Source organism: Eublepharis macularius, chromosome 5, assembly GCF_028583425.1.
Source record: "Eublepharis macularius isolate TG4126 chromosome 5, MPM_Emac_v1.0, whole genome shotgun sequence".
Classification (NCBI taxonomy): domain Eukaryota; kingdom Metazoa; phylum Chordata; class Lepidosauria; order Squamata; family Eublepharidae; genus Eublepharis; species Eublepharis macularius.
Genome location: NC_072794.1, coordinates 2,068,732 through 2,094,815, shown reverse-complemented (window position 1 = coordinate 2,094,815; position 26,084 = coordinate 2,068,732). Strand labels below are relative to the sequence as shown.

Genomic DNA, 26,084 nt, shown 5'->3' with positions numbered 1-26,084 from the left:
CACTGCTCTGAGTGGGCGTTAAGTTGTCCTGAAGGGCAGTATATAAATTGAATGTTATTATTATCATTATCTTTACTTACTTACTTTATTTATTTACAATGGCCAATTTTTCTGTATAACTAGAGTCTTGTGAGACTCCTACTTTGCAGGTGGCCTAGTATTTAAATTGATGTCACTAATGTAACTTCTGGGGGGGGGGACCCGGAAGTGGGTAGTGTAGCTCTAGGAATTGCCAGAAAGTCTATATTTTTATGGTAATTCCTAGAGCTACCCTATGTCACTTCCAGGTTTCCCCTGAAAGTGGTGTAGTGATGTTGCATGCCCCCACTGGTTCCTGACCCCATTCTTCCTGCTAGTTGCCAGGCTTGGTCTGCAATCCGTAGCTCGGCTCCTGCATCTCAGGGTAGTTTTGCGTCTAGTGCCAGGGAGCAGACAGTAGTACAGCACAAGTGAAGCAAGCCAGGATTATTGTATAACTTGATTGTATGGCATAACCAGGCCCACAGGCCTTCCTCTTCCTGTCTAGGAATGGCACAATCCTCTTGTGTCCTGTACTTCCTATGGCCCCCTGTGATATTTGAGAATATCATGTATTCCGTTTGGTGTGGGGGGGTGGGTGGGGGGAACAACAGCAACATGATTTGTCCGTGGGTAATTTCTGGGTTAGATTGATGAGATGGTAAGAAATGCAACTGGGCTATTTCTTTCTTTCTTTTTTTAGATCAATGAGTTGGTGGATGCGCGTGATACGAGCATGGGAGCCTGGTTTGAAGCACAGGTTGCAAATGTGACTCTGAAAGAGAAGGCAACCCAAAAGGTGAATGAGAGTGATGAAGAATCTGAGCTTCCAGAATCCATTGCTGAAGAGGATGTTATATATCATGTGAAATATGAAGAGTGAGTGGCTTTTGAAATGCCTTCTAGAAACTTTGCTAGCAAACAGCATATACCTGCTGCTGCAGAAGTATTCGGGATTTCTATGGAACTGGTGGCAAGCTGGCAGTTTGGTCAGCTGAGATTGCATACATTCATGGGTGCCTTCTTAAAATGCTAGTTTTTGTGTGTGTAAGAGTGAACATGGGCTCCTTAACTACCTAGATCACATTAGTGCTTAATAATGATGATGATAATAATAATAATATTTGATTTATATACCACCCTTCAGGACACCTTAATGGTTTACAAAGCATGTGTGAGGATCTGCCAGGTAACTGAAAAATTCACTACCTGAGTTAAAGAACTTTATTGATAAGCTGCCAGTTTCAGCTCCTACTCCATCTTTGACAGGAATGACGTTTCTCTACAAGCACAGGTCATATATAAGATTCTAAGCACGGGTGAATTCCCAAATCCCCACCCCCTCAGGTAATGGTGAGCAAAAGGAAGCATCTAGGCAGGAAAAGCAGAGTTACTGTATGCAAAGTCTCAAGGTCGTGAGTGTTCGTGCAAGCATCTTTTCCCAGGCTAAGGAGAGAGGGCTTTAGGAGGCATACAGATAACAGTAGAGCCAGAATCTTGTTTTTTTAGCATTTTTTTATTGTACTGATGTATGAATTATATCCACATACAATCTATACTTCATGTACATATACATATAGAATAAATTTAACTATCCATACATCTGATGCAGACTTGTTTTCCCCCTTTTCTCCCCCACCCCCCACCCAAAGAGGAACGACCACAAGAATCATCTACTTTATATCTTTAACCATGAGCACACTCTCTGGAGTTTCGTTAATATAATTTGGTTGGTCTCTCCTCCTCTTACCCATCTTATATATCTAGACCATTTCTTCCTTATCATTAACGTCTTACTTTCCCATGTCTTATCCTGTTAGTATCGATAGAATGTCTGATTGGATCCATTCATATAGATACCCATTCCATCTTTCCAAAGTCCATTTAGAGGCACCTTTCCATCCATACGCTGTTACATCATGGGCAGCTATAGTCATGGCTTTTAACAAGTGCTGTCTGTTGGACTTCCGGTTTGGGATTCATGGAGGTCTAACGCAGCTCCACTTGCGGAGCTGACCGGACTGCCGTTTTAAGCGGCCGGCGGGGTGAAAATAGCCCGCGGCCGACTGCTCTCAGGCGGAGAGCAGGCAAAGAACGCTCAAGACCCTAGGGTGAGTTAGATCTCGGACGAGGGGGGGCTCTACACAACGGGTCCCCTCCCGATCCTTGAGGTCCCACCTTGCGATGGGTCGGCTACAATCTCTGCGGCAGTTTTGGGGCCAATTCGGCTGGCATAAGACCTACATACCCAAGCTTCGATTGGGGGATGAAGTGGAAAGGAGAACTTGAAATCGAAACAGCGATTACAACCCGGGGAAAGTGAAGGGAAGGTAAAGATCACTATCTTCCGATACGGGACAGATTGATAAAAACAGAGAGGAAAAAAAGTAGACTTTTAAACTGCAACAGACTAGCGAAAAGGAGGGGAAGCTTCGGCAGGAGTTGTATTAGAAAAGAGACTAAGTTTAAAGAAGTTGTTAAAGAAATTGGATTATTGTTTTGAATACCTGTGGTTTTGGAGCTGTGAGAAAAAGACACCATCGCGAGACCTGCTGTGGGAAGACGGGAGACAGGAAGTGCGTAACAACAATAGAGCGGCTGGGGAGAAGCGGCCCTTGCTGGAGGGCAGGAAGAAGGGAATCGCCATCTTTGAGAGGGGAAGGGTCGCGGCTTCAGCGGAAAAGGAAGTAGGCCATATTGGATTATAAAATCATAGAGAGACCATAGAGAAAAGACGCCCGATATTTTGGACCCTTTAAAATTAATTTATGCAAGAAGACCGGGACATTTGAAATAAAAAAGGTACTAAATTTAACGCCACGGAGCTAAGGAAGAGAGCGGACTCGTGGGAGCGAGCTAAAGCAAGCCCCACGATGTCGAAGAAAGAGTGGCAATCGGCAATAGAAAACCTGGACAAAAAACTTTTGGAGGTGATTAAAGAATTTAAAGACATGAAATTGGAGCTGATCAAAGAGGTTAAACAGACAGTAAAATCGGAGCTGTCAGAAGTAAAATCGGAGCTGTCAGAAGTGAAGAAAGGTATGGAAACAATACAAAATGAATTACAAGGGACGCAGCAGAGAGTTAAAACAGTAGAAGACGCGATGGAGAACTTAGCAGACACGCAACAAACAGAGATGAGACTGATGAGAGGGAGAATGTCAGTTGCAGAAACTAAACACATGGAGAAGCAGCTACGTTTTCGCGGCTTGCCAGAAGTGGAAGGAAAGTCAGCGCAAGAACAGATGACCGAGGTGTTAGCTGAATACCTGGGGAAGGAGGAGGAGGAAGTTGTGGCTATCCTAGATGTGGCATATCGTGTGAACTCGAGAATTGCAACCCAGAGAAAAGTACCAAGAGACGTGATTGTACAATTTACAACAAGAAACATGAAAGAGAAGATTGTGACTAAACAGTTTCAAGATCCATTGGAGATCGATGGCAAGACAATTATTATAATGAAGGAACTACCCAGATCAGTGTTACTGGATCGGAAAAAATATAAAGCGCTAATCCAGATGCTGAAGGACATGAAAATCAGGTACAGATGGGAGCTTCCAGAGGGTTTGTCCTTCGAATTTGGAGGTGCCAAAAAGCGTATCAGATCTGAGCGGGAGATGGAGCGATTTATAAGGGACAATGAAAAAGACTTACCAACAAGATTATGAACATGGAGTGTAAAGTATTATCTTGGAATGTAAATGGACTAAATTCACCGAACAAGAGAAAAAATATTTTTCACTGGCTACTAAAACAAAAATGTGATATTGTTTGTTTGCAAGAGACTCATATTCGAAAACAGGATGTAAAATATTTAAAATTGGGAAAATTGGGCAAGGATTTTGTAGCGGCCTCAAGTAAGAAAAAAAGAGGAGTGGTGTTGTATGTAAAAGAGGAGCTACAACCAAAATTTATAATGAAAGATGTGGAAGCCAGATTTGTAGCAGTGGAATGTACTTGGAATCTAAAGAGAGTGTTGGTAGTCGGAATCTATGCACCTAATGGTGCAAAAGAGAGCTTCTTTGAGGATTTGAGGAAGCATTTAGATGATCTTTCATATGACCAGATAATTCTTGCTGGAGACTTCAATGGAGTGACAGACTTGGAACTGGATAAAAAGATTACGATGGCACAAAAGAAAAGAGGACTATTACCTAAGCTCTTTTTTGAGTTGATTCAACAAGAGACTCTTGAAGATGTATGGAGGAGAGAATATCCTAAAAGTAGACAGTTTACTTTTTATTCTGCAAGGCACTCCACATTATCAAGAATTGACATGATCTGGGCCTCAAAAGATTTGGCGTTATGGACTAAAGATGTAGAAATAATGCCGATGGTAGGCTCAGATCACAACCCAATTATGTGGAAATTAGGGAAAAGGAGAAAAAGGAAAGCATGGAGAATAAATGAGGATTTGTTACAGGAAAAAGAGAATATGGAAATATTGAGAAGAGAGACAAAGTTTTTCATACAATACAACGTGAACAAAGAAGTACCAACTGATAAAGTTTGGGATGCTTATAAGGCGGTTATAAGGGGCATACTAATGGACTTAAATGGTAGAGCAAGAAAGAAGAAAGAGGAGAAGAGACAAGAGATTGAGGAGAAAATAAAAATTAAGGAAATACAGTTAAAAAAGAGACCAGGGAAAAAGAAACTATACCAGGAAATTAAAATACTTCAAGAACAGCTAACAGCAATGAGTAATAAAGAATTGGAGTGGAATCTCAGAAGGCTGAATCAGAAAGTGTTTGAGGGTGCAAATAAACCTGGGAAGTACCTGGCATGGCAACTGAAGAAGAGAAGGGAAAAGAAAACAATAAATAAAATTTGTGAAGATGACAAAACGTATTTGGAACAGAATACCATTAGTAGAGCCTTTTATAAATTCTACGCTAAACTGTATAATAAGAAAGAAGTAAATAAAGATTCAATAGCGTCATATTTGCAGAAAATGACACTTCCAGAAATTTCGGACGTTTGGAGAAACAAACTGAACAGTGAAGTAACGGATGAGGAAATAAGTAAGGCAATACAATCTGCAAATCTGGGAAAGGCGCCAGGGCCAGATGGACTTACAGCTAAATTTTATAAGACTATGGCCAATGAGCTGGCACCATTCCTAAAGGAGGTGATCAATGGAGTTTTAAGGGATCAAAGGATTCCAGACACTTGGTCTGAAGCGAACATATCATTGATCCCAAAAGAGGGCCAAGACTTGACTAGTGTGAAAAATTACAGACCTATATCGTTACTCAACAATGACTATAAAATTTTTGCGAAGATACTGGCGGAGAGACTGAAGGGGTGGCTTTCGGAAGTTATAGAGGAGGAGCAAGCAGGCTTTCTGCCAGACAGACAAATAAGAGACAATTTAAGGACAGTGATTGATGCTATTGAATATTATGATAAGCGTTGTGATAAAGAGGTTGGTTTCTTCTTTGTTGACGCTGAAAAGGCATTTGACAATTTAAACTGGGACTTTATGTTTGCCACTATGGAAAAGCTACAATTAGGAGAAAGATTCATCAGAGCAATTAAGGAAATCTACAGAGACCAGACTGCAGCAATTGTGGTGAATGATGAATTGACCAAGAAATTGACTATAAGCAAAGGAACAAGACAAGGTTGCCCGTTGTCTCCACTGTTGTTCATTTTAGTATTGGAGATTCTGATGATACAAATACGACAAGACGAGGAAATTCGAGGTATAAAAATAAAGGACTATTCATACAAGGTCAGAGCTTTTGCGGATGACATACTGTTAATTGTAGAGGACCCATTGGAGAACATGCCAAAAGTGATAGATAAGATTAAGGAGTTTGGAGACTTGGCAGGTTTCTTTATTAACAAAAAGAAGTCAAAGATACTATGCAGAAATATGACTAAGCAGAAACAACAATTGTTAATGGAAACAACGGACTGTGAAGTAACAAGTAAGGTGAAATATTTGGGAATTGAACTGACTGCAAAGAATATAGATTTGTTCAAGAATAATTATGAAAAACTATGGACTCAGATCGAGAGAGACCTGATTAAATGGAATAGGCTCAATCTGTCATGGTTGGGTAGGATTGCAGCAGTTAAAATGAATGTGTTACCAAGAGTGATGTTTTTGCTACAGACAATACCAATCATCAGAGACTCTAAACAATTTGAAAAATGGCAGAGGAAAATATCAGACTTTGTATGGGCAGGCAAGAAGCCTCGAGTGAAAACGAAAGTTTTACAAGATGCAAAGGAAAGAGGCGGAATGCAACTGCCCAACCTGAGACTTTACCACGATGCAATCTGCCTAGTTTGGTTGAAAGAGTGGATGACATTAAGGAACAAGAAACTATTAGCCCTAGAGGGATATAAAAAAATATTTGGATGACATGCATACCTATGGCATGACAAAGTAAAGGTCAACTCGATGTTCCTGCACCATTTTGTACGGAGAAGTTTATACATAATCTGGAAGAAGTACAGAACTTTCTTACAAGAAGGAACTCCTTGGTGGGTGGTTCCATATGAGGTGATAGACCCGAGAGCTGTTGATAACGAACGACAATGTTTAACTTACAAAGAAATAACTAAAATAGAAGCATCTAAACTTAGAATAAAGACGCAAGAGGAACTATCACCGAACTACGATTGGTTCCAGTATAGACAGATCAGAGATTTGTATAACTCGGACTCTGTAAAGGGAGGTATACAAATGGAGAATTCGGAACTAGAGCAGACCCTTCTTAAAGAGGACAAGAAAAGAATATCCAAGGTATACCAAGTACTGTTGAAATGGTATACTGAGGATGAGACAGTTAAAACACAAATGGTGAAATGGGCTATAAATTTTAACAAAGAGATAACAATGGAGGCATGGGAATACTTGTGGAAGACTACAATGAAGATAACGACATGTACAAATATTAAAGAGAATATTTTCAAAATGATCTATCGTTGGTACATGACACCAAAGAAGATTGCGCTAGGGAATTCGAACACTTCTAATAAATGCTGGAAATGTAGGAAGCATGAGGGCTCCCTCTATCATATGTGGTGGTCGTGTGAGGTAGCTAGGCAGTACTGGGGGGAAATAATAAGAGAAATGAGTGAAATTTTACAATTTCAAATAAATAAGAACCCAGAACTCCTGCTACTAAATTTGGGAATGGAGGGAATTCCAGCCCATCATAGGACGTTGATATTTTATATGACAGCAGCAGCCAGACTTTTGTATGCGCAAAAATGGAAAGTACAAGAAGTGCCAACTATTGAAGATTGGATTTATAAATTGCTGTACATGGCAGAAATGGACAAGATGACAAGAAAACTGAGAAATCTGGACTCAGGGCAGTTTAACACAGACTGGGAGAAGCTGAAACAATATTTGGAGAAGAAATGGGAGGTGGGAGGAAAACTGTGGCAGTTTGAGAATTACTGAAGTATAATAAAATGTAGAGGGGGGTGACTTTACCGGGGGGGGGGAAGAGATAAATGTGAATTTATAAGCAGTTAGATTAACAGATTGATATATATATAGATATATATAGGTTAATAAATAGAATATTGATAGAAAATAATTAATGATAAGGATTAAATATAAGGATGGAGTAACCAACAATATTTTCTTTCTTTGATAAGATTTGTATAACGCACCAAACTGAATGTATAGATGAGTCAAATTGATTGACTATGTGACGAGAGTTATATAGAATTACCATAAAAAGATAGAATGAGTAATATATAGAGAATAAGTCAAATTGTTTGATTTAAATGTGTAAGATTTTTATGGTTTATGATATATAGAAATATTTAAAATTGGAAAAGGGGATAAATTGTTTATCTAAGATGGAAACAAAGACTTACAGTTTGGGTATATTATAAGAAAAGTAGTTAAGGATGTACTGCTTAGTATAATGGAGAATATATATTTGTTTTAGATAGAGGAATTTAATAGAAGTAAGGGAAAAGAGACAAAGGGTTGGAAAGCTGTTGGAAGTCAACAAAAGGGGGGGGAAAGGGAGGGGGTTAGAAAGGAAAAATTTTGGGGAAAATTGAATGTAAATGTAAAAATAACGGATTCTAACCCAATAAAATTTTTTTCAAAAAAAAAAAAAAAACAAGTGCTGTCTGTTTTCCTGTACTTTCTTATTCCCCCAGATGCCCATAAATAGGATCTCCCCATTTAAATTTATCTCAGCATCGCAAAGCTCCTTCGCCTTTCCCAATATCATTTGCCAGAAGACTCTTACTTTAGAGCATTCCCACCATAAATGTGCATAACAGCCTTTTGTTCTATTACAATGCCAACATTCCGATTTAATTCCCTTGATCATATAGGATAATTGGGAGGGAGTCCTATACCATTTCAATATTACTTTCATCTCCAGTTCTTTAATTTTTTCCATTTTTATTACCCTTATATCTTTCATTAATTTATCTGTCTTCTGATATGTTAATTTTAACTCTTTTTTCCCATTTAGATTTTATCAACCTGATCATATATTCTCTATCCTTATTCATTAAATTATATAATTTCCTTGCTATACCCTTCTTATTGACATCCTTTATACTCTGTAATTTTTCAAATGGGTTGTCTTCCATATTTACTATTTCTCTATATCTCCTATGTTTCATAAAATTATATAGACCCATAATCTTTAACCAAGGTTGGTTTCCCACTCTCTCCAATACTTCCTGCATTGGAATAAAATTTCCTTGTGAATCATAAAAATCTTTTATTCTGTATAAACTCTTCTGCTTTAATTCCTCCCAAAAATCCGTTCCAAAATTTTTAAGTGCTTCATTTAAGGATTCAATAGGGTTCCATTTTGAAGGTACTAGCAACCAGGTAGCTTTTTTCTTATTCCAAATTTTTAATGCTGTCTGTCGCGGGCCTAATGAATTCTCTATTTCTTTATTCACCTTTGTTGTAAATATTCCAAACTTACCTACTCCTTTGTTTACATTATCTTCCCATCTCACCCATTTATCCAAACTTTTACCATCAATTTCCAATAACATTCTTAATTGGAAAGCTTCATAATATCTTTCTAGTTATGGATGCCCCACCCTAAATCTTCCTTTGGTGAGTAAATCGCTTTTCTTGGTAGTCTGGCTTCCTTACCACCAAATACCCACTTTTTAATTGTTTGGCCCCACATAATTAATTGCTTCCTAGATATCTCTTCTGGGAGTACCTGAAATAAATATAACATCTGGGGTATTATAAACATTTTAACTGCCCTTATCTTCCCCAATATACTTTTTTTTTCTCCCGTTGTTTTAATCTTCTTACTATTTTTTTCCATGTTAATTTGAAATTTACCCCTATCACTCCCAAATATTTCAACTTTTTTGCTCCTAATTTCATACCTGTTAATTTACCTATTTCCTTTTGTTCCTTTTGGTCGATCCTGCTAAGCATTAATTCAGACTTTTTAATATTTACTCCTTATCTTTAATATGATTTAAAGTCTTCTAAAATTGTCATAAGCTCTCTCAATGCTTCCAAAGGGTTTTCTAATACTAATAGTACATCATCAGCAAATAAATTTAGTTTAATTTCTTCCTTTCCTACTTTATAGCCTTTGATTCTAACACTCTTCCTAATTCTGTCTGCCAAAGGTTCCATAGCTAATACAAACAATATTGGAGATAGTGGGCATCCCTGTTTTACTCCTTTTTGAATTAATATTTCCCTAGTATGTTCGTCGTTAATTTTAATCAGGGCTTTCCCTTCTTTGTAAATTTATTTTAATGTGATCATAAAAGGTCCTTCAAACCCAATTTTGTTTAATACCTGAAAAAGATATCCATGATTTAATGAATCAAATGCCTTATAAACATCTAATTTCAGTAGTGCAATCTTTCTCTTATTATTTGCATGGTATAAGGCATTGATCACATTTCTTCTGGGGTGTCCAATATATCTTCCTTTTACAAATCCATATTGGTCCTCTCCCACTAATCTCGGGAGGTATTTTTCTAATCTATTAGCTAATATCTTTTCAAAAATTTTATAATCTTGGTTTATCAAGCTTATGGGTCTATTAGAGGCCGGATCCGCCGGGTCCCTTTGTTTCAAAATTGTAATAATTTCAATATTTCTCCAAGAATCAGGGGCTTTCCCACGCTTTAAAATTTTGTTGAATAATCTCTGCAACTCTGGGGCTATTATATTACTCACCATTTTATAAAATTCTCCTGTGAATCCGTCTAAGCCAGGTGATTTTCCATTTCTTAGATTCTTAATAACGTTCCTAATTTCTTGTTGTGTAATATCCTGATTTAGTATGATCATGTCCTCTTCCTTGATTTTATTGTCTATCTCCTCAAATTGATTGCTTTCCTCAACTTTAAATAACTTCTGGTAAAATTTTGCGAAAATTTCTCTTATCTGATTGTCTTTAAAGATCCTGTTTCCCCTTGCATCTGTCATAAACCCTATCCTTTGCTTTTCCCTTCTTTTCTTCAAATAATTAGCCATTCTCTTCATGGTGTTTATATTGATGCTTTGGTACTCATTTTTCACTACAATCTCCTTTTTCCACATTGAGAGGGTACCTAATTCCTGCAATTCAACTTTTATTTATTTGGTCCTGAATCTGCTTCTTATACTTTGTTTGTAATTGTCTCTGCAATTCTAATATTTCCTTTAACTTTTGTTCTCTTTTCATACCCGTATTTTTTCTAAAGTGAATTTCTTTAGAGACAGAATCTTGTTGGGTATGACAGGTGATGCACCACAGGTGATGTACCTGATAGTATGGTATTATCTCCACAACAATCACCCTGGGAGGTGGGTGGGGATGAGGTGGGTGGGGAGAGCTTCAAGAGAGCTGTGGCTTTTGCAAAGTCACCCAGCTGGCTTCACGGGGAGGAGTGGGGAATCAAATCCAGATCAAATCACTCTTAACCACAACACCAAACTGGCTTCTTAAATGCTGCTGTTTTCCCCCTTGGAAAAACGTATGCTCAGGATTCCCACTCTGCCTGCTTACTTAATCACAAGTATGACCCCCCCCCCTCTTCCTTACAGATGCTCAAACCTTGAGGCAGAATTCTGTAGCCTTGATGTTCTGGCCAAGGTCATAAAGTAATTGTTTGCTATTGTAAGCTGTGCTGGCTTCATCATATGGAAAGAAAACCAGTGCTAGCTGAGAACAATTTTGTGTGTGTTCAGGTCTGTACTAGGGGTCAGTGACTTGAGGCCTGTTGACCGCAATTTAGTGTAGTGGTTAAGAGCGTGGGACTCTAATCTGGAGAACTGAGTTTGATTCCCCACTCCTCTACTTGAAGCCAGCTGGGCGACCTTGGGCTAGTCACAGTTCTCTGGAGCTCTCTCAGCCCCACCCACCTCACAGGGTGTTTTGTTGTGGGGATAATAATGGCATACTTTGTAAACTGCTCTGAGTGGGCATTAATTTGTTCTGAAGGGTGGTATATAAATCAAATGTTGTTATTATCTGCTTGGCTTTTTGTTCCAAGTTAACAGTGATTGTAGCCATATAAATGAAGGACTGACCCAGCACGCCTAAATCACAACTCATGGCCCTTCAGCAGAACTAGGTGTAGCCCCAGGCTTTGACAAGAATTAAGTTTCCAGCTTGAGATGTAGGAAAGAAGCTCTGTTGAGAAATACCCTCTGCTTGTTGTAAAGACTGGGGAGTGTTCAGACTGAAGAAGTGTGAGGCCTCCCCTGCTGGCAGTACCAATTTAATTTATTAGATTTCTTGCCAGCCCTCCCCTCGAGCAGGCTCAGTGCGGGATTCAACATGATATATTGGTACAGTACATTAAAACAACAGTACACAATAAAAGATAAAATACATAATTTCCTAATTCTAATACTAAAAGTAAAAACTACAGTCTCAGATGCAGCATGTGATGGTTCACCATAATACATCCCGCACACCAGTATCAGGAAGGTAGGGCAGGCAGGTCACCAGAATGTAAAATAGGTGGACCAAAGGCTGCAGCAGAGAGGCCGACCAGGCAGTTCGCCCATGCCTCAGCTACCACTGTAGGCCTGATGGAGCATCTCCGTCTTACAGGCCCGGCAGAACTGTAACGAATCGTGCAGGGCCCTAGTCTCGATGGAGCGAGAATTCTACCAGGCTGAAGCCAAGGCTGAAAAGGCCCTGGCCCTGATTGAGGCTAGGTGAACGTTGTTGGGGCCAGGGATCACTAGAAAATCTTTTTCGGCAGAAGGAAGTGCCCCCTGGGGAATATATGGCAAGAGGCGGTCCTGCAGGTATGTTAGTCCCAGTCCGTTAAGGGCTTTAAATGTCATAGTCAGTACCTTAAACTTGATGTGGAACTCAACTGGGAGCCAGTGCAGCTTGACACAAAACAGATTGCATAGGCATCCTAACTCGAGTCCTGATGAGGATACATGCTGCTGTATTCTGGACTAGCTGTAACTTCTGGATCAGTCTCAAGGGCAAACCCGTGTAGAGTAAGTTACAGTAATCTAATCTGGAGATGACCGTTGCTTGGCTCACTGTAGCTAGGTCGCTAGTTCAGAGGTAGGAAACAAACTGCCTGATCTGACAAAGAGAGAAGAATGCAACCTGGGTGCTATGTGGAGAACATAGATGGTAGAATAGAAACTCAGCTGTGGAGACTTGTGCTCTGGAACCCAGCTGCAAATGGCTTTTACTTGGAGAAAGCTTCACCCCCCCCCCCCGAACTCCCTCCCCCATGGCCTTATAATAATGCTCTGGCTTGCAGCTGGTCCGTTTCAGTAGTTGCTTCTAAATTACTCCACAGTCATTTTGGCTACTGGGTAGGAGCTGAAACTTTCTTGTGACTTTATAACTTTCAGTACTGTAACTAAGACCATTTTGTCCCCTCCCTCCATTGCAGCATTTGACAACTTCTGGTTTAAACATCTGTACTGCATGCAGCTTGTCAGACGTGGAAATGTTTGGGAACTTTGTATATTTTCAGAACATTGCTTGTTTTAGGATGGGCTGCATTCTATTTATTTGTGGGATGCATTTTATTAAAGCTACCCGGAGAATGGTGTCATCCAGTTGAGCTCCAAAGATGTGCGTGCTCGTGCCAGGACAATTCTGAAGTGGGAGGAACTAGAAATTGGAGATGATGTCATGTTGAATTACAACCCTGATGACCCAAAGGAGAGGGGGTTTTGGTATGATGCGAAGATCCTACAAAAAAGAGAAACCAGAACGTACAAGGAGTTATATGCCAAGATAGTTCTTGGGTAAGTGGCAACCCCCCAAACCTGTAAGGAACCCTACAACCCCAAACCGTTATTTGTTGCAGTCCTTGATCCAAGTCAAGACTTTGGGGATGGGACGGGGAAGAAGGGTGCAGGATCTCATTACAACCTATAGGGTTGTAAACACCAGACGTCCACAGCCAGCTTTCTTCTTCATTTTCCTGTTGATTGTAAAGTAATTCCTTCTGTGTCAAATCTCCAGTTTTGTTTTTAACTGGCGATTTTGGTGTGCATCCATTTTAGTAATGCTGGAGACACCTTAAATGACTGTCGAATTACCCTTGTGGATGAGATCTACAAGATTGAAGAACCTGGGTGTGCTGTTCCACTTACTGCCGAGAGCCCAATGAAAAGTGAGTTTCTTTACTTCTGTGGTGCTTTCCCACTGCAGTGTTGGAGGATAGCTGTGGCTTAAAAGAACCTGCGAGCAGGACTTCAGCGCTGGCCCACCGGATGCCCCGGGGAGCTTGCAGGTAGCGACAGCCGTTGCTTATCACCGCTGGTGGTCCACGGCTTCTGAACCTGGAGGTTCCATTTATTCAAAGGCCTGTTGATAGACCCATTCTCGGTGGATTTACGCAGTCCCTTTAAAACTAGTAGACACCACCACTTGTGTATTTGTACATAATCACCACTTACGTATTTGTCTCATCATCCTCTCCCAAACAGTTTACATCAGTAAAGAAGCAAGCATTGCGCTCGGACTTATAGTCTTAAAAAACAAACCACTCAAGGGAAGGGGAGTGGGGGAAAGGGATGGGTAGCTGAGGGAGGTGAGTTTTATGTTGGCATTTGTATCTAATTGAGGCAATACTCATTTTTCATTTCTGGTTGTCTTGCATGGATGAAGGTCTGTGTAGACTATCCTTCTGTGGTCCTTGTTTCTCTAGCTGGTGACAAAGGCCAAAGTGACCTTGCTCACTCTTCTCCAGTCTTGAGATAATTGGCTGTGGGAGGAGGTTCTTCCTGATGAGCAAGGGGTTGCTTTGGCCAGGTTGGTCTTGCCCTGTCATGTTCTTCCTGGAAAGCAGGCAGGTACAACCTCCCAATGGTTCTTACTCCTCTGGCTGGTGACAGTGTCCTTTTCCCAGTCTTAGGGTGCCATGTCTTGAAGTAGTGAATTCTATTAGTTAATTATTCATTGCATGGGGACATTTAGAGCCAGCGCTGTCTTTGGTCTGTTAACACATACGGTGTTTGCTTTTGAATCTCTTCAGGGCAGAGCGGACCAGTATGTAAGCACTGCAAGGACAACCCTAACAAGCCCTGCCGGATGTGTGCCTGTCACATGTGTGGAGGGAAAGAGAGCCCCGAGAAGCAGCTGATGTGTGATGAATGTGACATGGCTTTTCATATCTACTGTCTCACTCCTCCTCTTAGCAGGATACCTGATGATGAGGACTGGTAAGTAGTGAAGGGTGCCTCTAGCAAGTCTCAAAAAGGAGCACATATTCTCCCTCCCTGTCCTTGAACTGCACATTTGTCCTAGGAAGGGTAACTGCAGCTTTGGGCCTAAGCATCGCCTTTTACTTCAAGGCAGTTGGAAAAGATCTGCACTTGAGCAGAGCAAGTTGGCTGCTTCCCCAAGAGAAAGCCAAGGACTGTCGGGGAGCTGTTAAGGGGATCTGAGATGGTTGCAGGAGACCAAAGACTAGAGATGACATGGGGTTTTGAGGGTGGTATTTTCATCCCTGCCTCTCTAGTGAATTAAGAAAAGCTTCCGTATGGACCAGCACTTAAAATGCCCTGCAGCATTTCTCTAGGAAAAGCCTCTCCTCTGTCTGCTATCTGGAAACTATCAGGGAACTTGTGTTGTGCTAACATCAATCTTTCTCTAACTTAACGTGAATGTAATAAAAATAAGCGGGTAGACTGTGTGCATGTTGCAAGGCATGCATGTGCGCTATGTCTGATGCCTCTTGGAACTGCAGTCTGGCCATCTCCTCCACTGATCTGTGGTGGAGGGTAGAGGGGCTGAAACTTGGTAGGGAGGAATATGCTGTGCAGTGTGAAACATCCCAGGTTCGGTCTCTCTTCAGTTGAAGGATCCAGAGAGAGGGGCTGGAAAATTATCAGAACCTCAGGAGAATCCCTGCCAGTCAGGGGAGACATAAACCAGCAGTCAGAGTTTATGTAGGTTAGCTCCACATGTTAACAGTAGCTGCAGGCTCTACTGTCTGCGTGGCTGGATTCTCAACAAGTGTGGACAGAAGACCCCTGTCTCTTATAGGGAAGTTTCTCGCTATGTACTGAAGCACTGGACCAAAAACAGGCACAGATGCTGCTGAAAGTGCACATCCTTTGATTTCCCCTCCCCGTGTCTCATGACTAGATCTAAGGAGTCAGTATGCATTTGGAGTCTGTCCATTGTGTATATTTGTGACTAGGGGTGTGCGCTTCAGGAATCCAATTCGGGTAAAATTCCCGAATCGGGCCTGATTCGGAAAGCTTTGGTATTTCCGAATCAAAGCTTCGGGAATCTTCTGGGCCCTGGGGGCTAAGTTTAAAAGGACATTTAGCAAGTGGCAGAGCCCTTTAAACTTTCCCATTCCCTACCCTTCCCCCCCCCCACTTACCTGGCACCGTGTTGGAGGAGGCGGCCCTTCCACCTCCCCTCTGGCGGTGGCGGCAGCTCTCTGTGTCGGCCAGCTGGTCGCGCCGGCCGTGACTGTGGCGCCGGCGGCAGGGGAGGCCCTCTCTGCTGGCCAACTGCACCGACTGCGGCTACGTAGTGACGGTGGCAGGGAAGGCCGTCTGCCGGCCGGTTGTGCCCACCGCGGCTGCGTGGTGATGGTGACAGGGAAAGCTCTCTCTGCTGGCCAGTGTGCCATTGGCTCCAGCCTTCTGCCTGACCAGGTAAGTGGGGTGGAGGGTGGGGGTGGGAGTTTAAGGGTGGGGGGCCTCCCCCCTCCCCCATCACTTTGGTATGCTCCAAATCTTTATGGAGCATACTGAAGCAACTTAGAAACCGTTTTTTCCTAAGCTTTTTCCCGTGTCGGGGAAACCCGAAGCGGGAAACCCAAATATTTTTTGGGTACACACCCCTATTTGTGACTATATTTGGAGAGGTCCATTCAGGAGTTGTGTTGTGCTGGGTTATAGAAACCCTGGCTAAAATTCCTGCTCTGCACATGAACATTTTTAGACAGTGTTGGGCAAGGCCTGGGTTCTCAAGGTGGGTTTTGAGGCTAAAACAGAGTCTCCCTATGTAAGTTGCTGTGTGTGTCCTGCAGGAGGGGTGAGCATGGGCACACAGACATCCCGCAGCTTCTCTTCACTTCAGGAGGTACACTAAAGCCCCCTTGTCCATGTCATCTATCTTATTCTGAGGAAGAATTTTCTGGATGCAGGGCTATAGATAGGAACTGGATTTTGTGAGATGTCTATCTTTTTAGTTTGTTAGCTTTATGTGCCTTTAAATACTGTGAAATACCTGGATTTTAAAAAAGGATAGATTTTTTTTTTCAGGTTAACTGTACTGGTCAAATTTCATGTGCACCAGCATTAATGGTTTCCATGATCCAGACAAACTGCTTAGTAGGCTGTAACCTTAACCGCAGCAAGGCAGCCATCAGGAGCTGTAAATGGTTACATATGCTTGGAACTTTGTAAATGGCTCTGATGTAAACTTCTTGTTGCTGCAGGTAAAAAAATAGGATGCCAAATGTCTGTTCCTTTTATTTGTCAATACTATTTTAGGTATTGCCCTGAATGTCGAAATGATGCTAGTGAGGTGGTGCTGGCTGGTGAGAAGCTGAAAGAAAGCAAAAAGAAAGCTAAGATGGCATCTGCTAACTCATCCTCTCAGCGGGATTGGGGCAAGGTGGGTCTGTCCGGGCTCTGCTTTTCTGGAATGCTGAACTCCTATGTTGCCATCCAACACAGCAATTGGGTGTATGTATGAGCTTTCTTTTTAGAAAGAGAATATGCCTGGATATCTCAAGGCCAGCAGTTGGTTAAGATAGTGGCAACTACAGTAGCCTTGCTGCTGAGCGTGGGTTGCATGGCAGCTGTGCTTGCCTCTAAGTGACATAGAACCAGGGTTGGTGAGCAAGGATCCCTTCTCATCCCTCCAGATCATGCAGAGTAGAGCAGCACTGGGATGTTTCTGTGGTGGCTGCTCTATTGTGTAGGAACTTCCCAGAACCTGTGGGAGGATTTCCAGAATCCCTACACATCTGGGTGGATTTTGACTTCTTCTTTTAGACACAACCCTTTTAATGTTATCTCTCCTCCCCCCCCCCCTTTTACTCTGTTGCTCCACAAGCAAGCTAGTGGGGACCATGGAAATAAGTTTTCTACTGAGGACTTTAGGAAGGGTTCCGTAGCCCATTAATTTTATTTCCGTTGAAGTCCCAGATTTCCCCTTATACAAACTTTGAGTTTTGGAGTTAACTTGTGGTGATTTCCTCTCTCTGAAATGACACTGCCCCTTTCTTTTAAAGGGCATGGCATGTGTGGGCCGCTCAAGAGAATGTACCATTGTTCCATCAAACCATTACGGACCAATTCCTGGGGTTCCTGTTGGCACCATGTGGAAGTTCAGAGTCCAGGTAAGATGCTGCTGTCTGCAACAAGGAGAGAGAGAAGGCACAGTGGTGGAGTGGGTGTGGGTGACATTAGGATTGTGCAACACTGCAGTCGTCCGAACTTCGGAGTAGAGAGGACAGAGTCTTCATAGGAAAGAAAAGCCACGTTGCTAAGGGCTGCAGAACATTGGGGTTGAGGGGGCTTGTAATAGCTTCACCTGCTTGTCTTATTGCGTGTGCAGTGAGGATACAGCTGCCCCCTTCCCCTTCGTTTTGGTGATCTGAGCAGTATTCTGGGGCATGGACAAGTATGATAACAAAAAGGGACAGCTGCTCCTATTTTAGTTGCTTATGAGAGCTGAAACAACTTCCTCACCAAACAAAGATACCAAAGATTGCGTGGATGTTGAAAAATTTAAAAGAGCAGAGCCTGCTGTCTTGCAGGTGGAAGTTTTTTGTACCTCCTCTGTTCAGATACTGAATACTGCTGTGTATCTCAGACTATGTTGAAAATTGTGTGGTTCAGAACAGCTGTAAATTAAGATTGACAGGATCCTGCGATTAGTTAAGCCCACCACGTGCCCCTTGGACCCATGCCCATCGTGGCTGGTGAAAGGCAGTGCTGATGGACTGCGGTCCTCATTGGAGGCCATTGTTAATCTATCCTTAGGCTCTGGGGTTTTTCCTGGACCATTAAAGGAAGCTATGGTGAAGCCTCTTTTAAAGAAACCATTGCTGGACCCCACTGACCTGGTCAATTACTGCCCGTTCTTGAACCTCCCGTTTCTGGGAAAGGTGATTGAGCAGATGGTGGCAGAACAGCTGCAGGGCTTCCTGAAGGATGTTTCGGCCCTAGATCCCTTCCAGTCCGGGTTCTGCCCAGGACATAGGACGGAGACATTGCTGATCGCCCTCACAGACGATCTTCGCAGACATCTGGACCGAGGTGGCTTGGTATTCCTGGTACTACTGGATCTGTTGGCAGCAGTTGATACAGTCAATTATGATCTTTTGACACACCGCCTCACTGATGTGGGGATACGAGGGACGGCCTTGCAGTGGCTTGTCTCTTTTCTCCACTGTCGAGGACAGAGGATGGCGCTTGGGGAGAAGTTGTCATCCCGCCACCCCTTGGTGTGCAGGGAGCAATACTCTCCCCATTACTGTTTAATGTCTATATGTGCCCCCTTGCCCAGTTGGTGCAAAGTTTTGGACTGGGTGCCATCAATATGCAGATGACACCCAGTTGTATCTGATGATGGATGGCCGGCTCAACTTGGCCTCAGATTTTGCAGCTGTGACTGGCTGGTTGAAACAATCAGCTGAAATTGAACCCGACAAAGACGGAGGTCCTGTACTTGAGCCGCGGGGGGGGGGGGGCCTAGGCTCGGGACTCAGGCTCCCGGCCCTTAATTGGGCACAGCTTGTGCCAGTTCCGAGGGTTAAGAGTCTGGGGGTGATCTTGGATGCCTCCCTGAAAATGGAGGCACAGGTCACAGCAGTTGTCAAGTCTTCTTTCCATCTGCAGCAGACCAGGCAACTTGTCCTGTACCTGTCAACCCGTGACTTAATTACAGTGATCCAGGCAATGGTCATCTCTAGACTAGATTACTGCAACTCGCTCTATGTGGGGCTGCCCTTGAGCTTGACCCGGAGATTACAGCTGGTACAAAATGCAGTGGCACGCATTATTATGAGAGTGCCAAATGGGGCACATTTAACACCGATATTATGAAAGCTGCATTGGTTGCCTGTGGAGTACTGGATCAGATTCAAGGTTTTGGTACTGACCTGTAAGGCCTTCTGCGGACTGAGACCAGCGTATCTGTGGGACCATCTCTTCCCATATATTCCCTGGAGGACATTCCGATCAGGAGATAAACAGCTGTTGGTGGTCCCCAGCCCCAAGGAGGCCTGCTTAGCCTTGACCAGAGCCAGGGCCTTTTCGGTCCTGGCTCCCACCTGATGGAATGCTCTGTCTACTGAGACCACCAGGCTTGTAAGACAGCGCTCTTCCGCCAGGCACATGTCTGGGCCTCCGCCGGCCTGAAACAACAAGGGGTGTATGAAATCTAACCTCCCTGTGAATGTTGGCCTCCGTCCTGTTTTAGTTTGTAAGGCCGACTGTATAATTAGAAATATGTTTTTATTTTAATGATGTTTTTAAATATTTTATGGAAATGGAATTTTATTGTATTTTAATGGGTCGTGAACCGCCCTGAGCCTACTTGTGGAGGGAGGGCGGAATAGAAATGTGAAATAAATAAATAAAGGTCTTGTCCGCCTGCAGGTGAGCGAGTCTGGTGTCCATAGGCCCCACGTGGCAGGAATCCATGGTCGAAGCAACGATGGTGCCTATTCTCTGGTCCTGGCAGGAGGCTATGAAGATGACATAGTAAGTGGCCCCAGTGGGGTAGAGGCAAAGCCAACTGGCTACTCAGATACAGTTTCTGTTATGTATATGGACAAAAGCACAGTGTGCACTGTTGGATGTGCAAATCCTGCATTCAAATCAGGTGAGAACAATGCCTGAATGCTAGATCACATACTAGATTAAAGTCAGACTGGGGAAAAATCTCAAAATTCGTAAGTGCCCATGTGCCTTAGTTATAATAAAGCCAACCCCCCCCCCCCCCAAAGTGATGATATGTCAAAGTGTTGAGTTGCAAGCGTACTCACGTGAGGCACCAAGAAGCTGATTTACACTGAAAGTTATGGATGCATTTTAGGATCATGGTAATTCGTTCACTTACACTGGAAGTGGAGGCCGTGACCTTTCTGGAAACAAGCGGACAGCCGAACAGTCTTGTGATCAGAAGCTCACCAACATGAACAGGTGAGGAAAAACAGCAACCTCTCTTATAACGGATTTACAGAAGATTAGGAACAGGCAAAATCTAATCGCTTTGTGTCCTGGAAGCACACTTTTTAAAAAGTAGTTAAAGTTTCTACAGGTATTCTAAGTCCTGCCCACGCACTTACATTTTCTCCCATTACTAACCATTCTGTATTGGTTTACCTTTTCTCAGGAGGAATGCAATGGTATTGTAAAACTCCTCTGCTCTTCTGCTTCTCATTCCAGAATCATAGGGTTGGAAGGGATCTCTAGGGTCATCTAGTCCAACCCCTGCACAATACCTCCCCCCCCCACTGCCCCAGTGATCCCTGCTCCATGCCCAGAAGATGGCAAAATACCTCCAGGATCCCTAGCCAAACCAGCCTGTGGAAAACTGCCACCGAACCCCAAAGTGGCGATCAGCACCACCCTGGGCATGTAAGAAGGGCCACGAAAACCAAGCACTGATGCAACCCGTTCTGCCCTCTCCCTCACTGCCCAGGCTCACAGAATCAGCAATGCCGTGATATGGCCATCTCGCTTCTGCTTAAAAACCTCCAAAGGAGAGCCCACCACCTCCCAAGAAAGCCTGTTCCCCTGAGGGGTCACTCTTAATGGTCAGGAAGTTCTTCCTAATGTTTAGCTGAAAACTCTTTTGATTTAATTTCAAGCTGTTGGTTTTGGTCCGACCTTCTGGGGCAACAGAAAAGAACCTTGCACCATCCTCTATATGACAGCACTTCAAGTACTTGAAGATGGTTATCTTATCACCTCTCAGATGTCTCCTCTCCAGGCTAAACATACCGAGCTCCTTCAACCTTTCTTCATAGGACTTGGTCTCCAGACCCCTCACCATCTTCGTTGCCCTTCTCTGGACATGTTCCAGCTTGTCTATATCCTTCTTAAATTGTGGTGCCCAAAACTGAACACAATACTCTAGGTGAGGTCTAACCAGAGCAGAGTAGAGAGATACCATCACTTTGCGTGATTTGGACACTGTGCTTCTGTTGAAACAGCCCAAAACCACATTTGCCTTTTTAGCTACCACATCACCCTGCTGACTCATGTTCAGTGTATGGTCTACTAAGACTTCTAGATTCTTTCCACACATACTACTGCCAAGACAAGTCTCACCCATCCTATAATTATGCTTTTGATTTTTCCTTCCAAAATTCCTCTATTCCTTCATCCAAATCATTTATAAAAATGTTGAACAGAACAAGTCCCAGGACCGATCCCTGAGGAACTCCACTTGTCACTCTTCTCCAAGAAGATGAGGAACCATTAACTAGCACTCTTTGTGTGCGATTTGTCAACCAGTTACAGATCCACCTAATAGTATTAGGATCCAAACCACATTTTACCAACTTGTTGACAAGGATATTATGTGGAATCTTATCAAAAGCCTTTCTGAAATTAAGAGAAACCATGTCTACAGCATTTCCCTGATCCAGCAAGGTAGTAAGTTTCTCAAAAAAAGAGATAAGGTTAGTCTGACATGACTTGTTCTTGAGAAATCCGTGCTGGCTCTTAGTACTCACTTGTGCAAGGAATGAATCAGACACTAAAAGACTGCTCAGCCCCTAGCAAGCTCAGCACCCTCTGACTTACATCTTGACAGTAGAAGGTGCATGTCATTTTTGCTGGATGAAGTGCTTAGTCCTGCAGAAAAATTATTTGATCCAAAACAGTTGTCACTTCAGGATACAACCTTCTGAGATACCCACCTCTGAAAAAGATGTGCCTAGTAATACCACAGGTGATTTCAGATTTAAGCAGAAGCTCCCCGTCAGTGCTAATATAGTCCATATTTTTTTTGTGCTTCTAACTCAGATCTTTTTGCATGCTCTCTTGTTTTGTGAAGTTCTGTTTCTGCTAGTCATAGGGAAGAGTGACAGGTCGATAATCTGCACAGCCACGTCATTGCTCTTGAAACTTCCTAGGCACGGCCCCTATGCTTCCTTACCTGCTTCCCCCATAGAATTAAGCTTATCTGAATGGAAAACATTTTCATTTGATGAAATAAATGACGCACAAAAGATACTGGAGAAGGGAGAAATATTCTTCCCTAATTATCCTCCCATCAGTGCTGGAATTGGTTCCCACGTTGATTTATACAAGCTACCACCCTCTGAAACATGTCTTTGCAGCCACAAGAGCTGGGGGTCTTACAGTTGCAATCATTCCCCATGCAATTACCCTTCCGATGACAGACAAAGTCTTTGGGTACTTGTGCTTTGCAGCCAAAGCCATGTCCTGTGCTTTTTCCATGCTTCTATAGGACTATGTATAAGTTTGCCTAATGGCTTAGAGCAAGAATCTCTGAGTAAGACTAGCCTCATTGCAGGGGCAGGAGCTGCTTACAAATGAATGAGGTGGAAGTAAAAACCTCTTGGGAGTCACTCCTAACTGGGGATCACCAGATACCTCAGTGAGACTCTCAGGTATCGCAAGAGGGTTATAGCTCCCCCCTGCCCTGTCCCAGTATCTGGTGGTCAGAGGTCTTTTGGTATGGCGATCCTCTTATTGGTCACAGGGATCAATGAGATCCCCATTCACTTTGCTTCTTTTTAAGGTAATTTATTACTAATTGTTGCAAAGCCTTCTGTTGGTGAGTTTCACGGGGTAAAATATATTGACTCCAGTGACGTGTATTGCAAACTGGCTGGAGAAAATACTCCGGTCTTCTTCCCTCCTTAGCAGTGAATTGTAGATTGCCTCTTGAACTGTGGGGGAACCCCCCCCCTTCACAACTGTGCTGATGCCTATTTGATACCCTCAGGGCTCTGGCGCTGAACTGCAGTGCTCCAATCAATGATAAAGAGGGTGCCGAGGCCAAGGACTGGAGATCTGGGAAGCCGGTTAGGGTGGTGCGGAACATGAAGGGTGGCAGACACAGCAAATATGCCCCTGTTGAGGGGAACAGATACGATGGCATATACAAGGTAAAGAAATATAATTGCATTGCTTTGTACGGAGGAGGAGGAGGAGGGCATAGATTCGGAAAACTCTGAGAAGGGATTAATCTTTTTCCCTCTCTCAAGGTTGTGAAGTACTGGCCTGAAACAGGGAAATCTGGCTTCTTAGTGTGGCGTTATCTGCTCAGGCGAGATGATGATGAGCCGGCCCCTTGGACCCGGGAGGGAAAGGAGAGGATGAGGAAGCTTGGGCTGACGATGCAGGTATGCTGTGTTCCAAGTGGCTAGGTGAGGAGCATTCCATTATATACCACCCTGCAAGACAACTTAACACCCACTCAGAGCGGTTTACAAAGTATGTTGTTATTATCCCCATAACAATCACCCTGTGAGGTGGGTGGGGCTGAGAGAGCTCTGGAAGAGCTGTGACTGACCCAGGGTCATCCAGTGACCTTGGGACCTGTGCTGATGTTGCTTTCGTGAGTCTGGGGATCCTGGAGGGGATAGGGAAGCTTCCTGGCCTTCTGTCCGAGATTCCCTGTCTGGCTGCTCAACTGTGGCCGGCTGGTGGCTGACAGGCATGAAACTCGGCTGCTCTTCCTCTGAGGATTCAGAGCTGTCTGCCAGCCTTGGCTGTTCCATGACACCCAGCTGGCTTCAAGGGGAGGAGGAGGGGGGAACCAAACCCGGCTCTCCAGATGAGAGTCCCGCTGCTCTTAACCGCGACACCAAAATGGCCCCAACTTTGCAGCACATTGCCCCATACCCATTCCACTGCTGCCTACGTGCACAACATGTCCCTTCTCTTCTTCCCCCCTCCCCCTCCCCCCCCCCCGCCAAATTAGCCCTTGGCAGTGGCAGCCAGAGCAGTGCTGTGGTCAGTTGACTTTTAAGACCACGGTTGACAATTGGGCCAGGAGAAAAGGTACACGAGAGGAGCTCCACCAGACCCCCCCCCCCAGGGTCCGTCTAGTTCAAAATGCTGTTTTCCACAGGCACAGGAGAGAAGGGAGTTGGTGGTATTTGGGAATGAGGGCTGTTGACTGTGAATTATATGAAACCTAATCTTTCTCCTCCTCCCGAATTAGTATCCTGAAGGGTATCTAGAAGCTGTTGCAAATAAAGACAAAGAGAACAGTAAAAATGAGGAAGAGTTTGAAACCCCAGGCCAAGGAAAGAGGAAAAGGAAATCTGGTAGGTAACCATGCCCTGTCATTACCGGCTGTCTCCCCCTTATTTCTTCTTGTCCCCACACCTGCCCATTTTTACACTTTCATTTTCTTGCCCAGGTAATGGGATGCGTCTCTCTGTCTCTCCGGGCACCACGCCAAAGAAGACTAAAGTGGAGGCGTACAAACTCACTGCCCAGCAGAAGGCTGGGATTAAAGCCGACAAAGCAAACGCCAAGCTGTGGGATGAAGCCCTAGGAGCCCTCAAAGATGGACCGGTAAATGTGGGGTGTGGATTGCTGAACAGCTGCTGTTCAGACTTGGCTTGGTTAGATACAGTTTTATTCATCATGGGTCATTTTTGGCTGGAACAACTATGTATCAAAAATAGATTTTCACAGCCCATCCTGTGAACTGTGGGCAAATGGTTTGTAGTCTATATTCTGTCCCATAATTTTGAATCTCCATCTTACCGCTTCTGAATTTAGCTTCATGAACACTTGCATCAAATTGAAGTGGTACAGTCCAGTACCACGAATGAAACCGTCACCACCATTTTGTGCTTACAGATGCATTCCCACAGCAATTTTTTAATGAACCGTGCAATTTGGAGAAGGGCCTGCGCCTGAAATCTCCCTCCAGTGCTGCTGCACTTGCAGGGAGCCTTTTTCTGAACGCTACAGTGCAACCCACAACTACTTTTTGCTGTGGGTATCAGCAGAAAGTTTTCTTGGTCTCCAGGATAAAATGCCCAGTGTACAGAGGTTTGTTGTTTTCTGAGCAGCACTGTGGCATAGAGTGTTTTTTGGCAGAGCGATGTGGGAGAAAACAGAAGTAGATGTAACATGAACTCTTCTAATCCTTTTTCGTGGCAGAAATTCTTAAAGAAAGTGGAGGAAACCTTTTTGTGCATTTGCTGCCAGGAGGTGGTTTTCCAGCCAATCACAACAGTGTGCCAGCACAACGTATGCAAGGTGAGTAGCTGTAGCTGATGACCAATGCTGGATGTCCTTCAGAAATGTCTGTTTCTGGAATTGAGGTGTCTGCCTCTGCAGACTAAAACCAGATTTCACCTATACAGAGTTTAATCTCTGCACATTCATAGCAAGCAGAAGGAGCTCTGCAAGTGGGGTATTTTCAATCAGTTTCTGTTTGTTAGAGACAAACCTAAAAAGCTTCACCATTAAGGATTGTCTCTGGAATACCACATCAGTTTTTCAAGGTGAGGTAGCCCACCTTAAGCTTACAAATGTTGTACAGTAAAGGGACACCTGTATCATTTTGAGCAAAAAAGTGCCCATTCACCTGGGCTCAGCAGCAAGGAAGCCAGAGGGCTGTAGGATCAGTCCATTAACTTTGCACCTTTATATACATCTTAGT

The 26,084-nt window shown here is 43.5% G+C and overlaps 1 protein-coding gene across 2 annotated transcripts in view; it reads left to right on the top strand.

Moving 5' to 3' along the window:
* LOC129330868 (E3 ubiquitin-protein ligase UHRF1-like) overlaps positions 1 to 26,084 on the top strand; it is an 87,201-nt gene that overhangs the window by 59,013 nt on the left and 2,104 nt on the right. For both annotated transcript variants that reach the window (XM_054981109.1, XM_054981108.1), the window contains exons 4-16: positions 722 to 897; positions 13,019 to 13,234; positions 13,496 to 13,605; positions 14,470 to 14,656; positions 16,952 to 17,075; positions 17,698 to 17,805; positions 20,072 to 20,176; positions 20,511 to 20,617; positions 23,400 to 23,562; positions 23,662 to 23,799; positions 24,624 to 24,729; positions 24,825 to 24,982; positions 25,580 to 25,678. In XM_054981109.1, the coding sequence (XP_054837084.1) occupies positions 722 to 897; positions 13,019 to 13,234; positions 13,496 to 13,605; positions 14,470 to 14,656; positions 16,952 to 17,075; positions 17,698 to 17,805; positions 20,072 to 20,176; positions 20,511 to 20,617; positions 23,400 to 23,562; positions 23,662 to 23,799; positions 24,624 to 24,729; positions 24,825 to 24,982; positions 25,580 to 25,678 (1,797 nt within the window). The remainder of the gene's footprint in view (positions 1 to 721; positions 898 to 13,018; positions 13,235 to 13,495; positions 13,606 to 14,469; positions 14,657 to 16,951; positions 17,076 to 17,697; positions 17,806 to 20,071; positions 20,177 to 20,510; positions 20,618 to 23,399; positions 23,563 to 23,661; positions 23,800 to 24,623; positions 24,730 to 24,824; positions 24,983 to 25,579; positions 25,679 to 26,084) is intronic.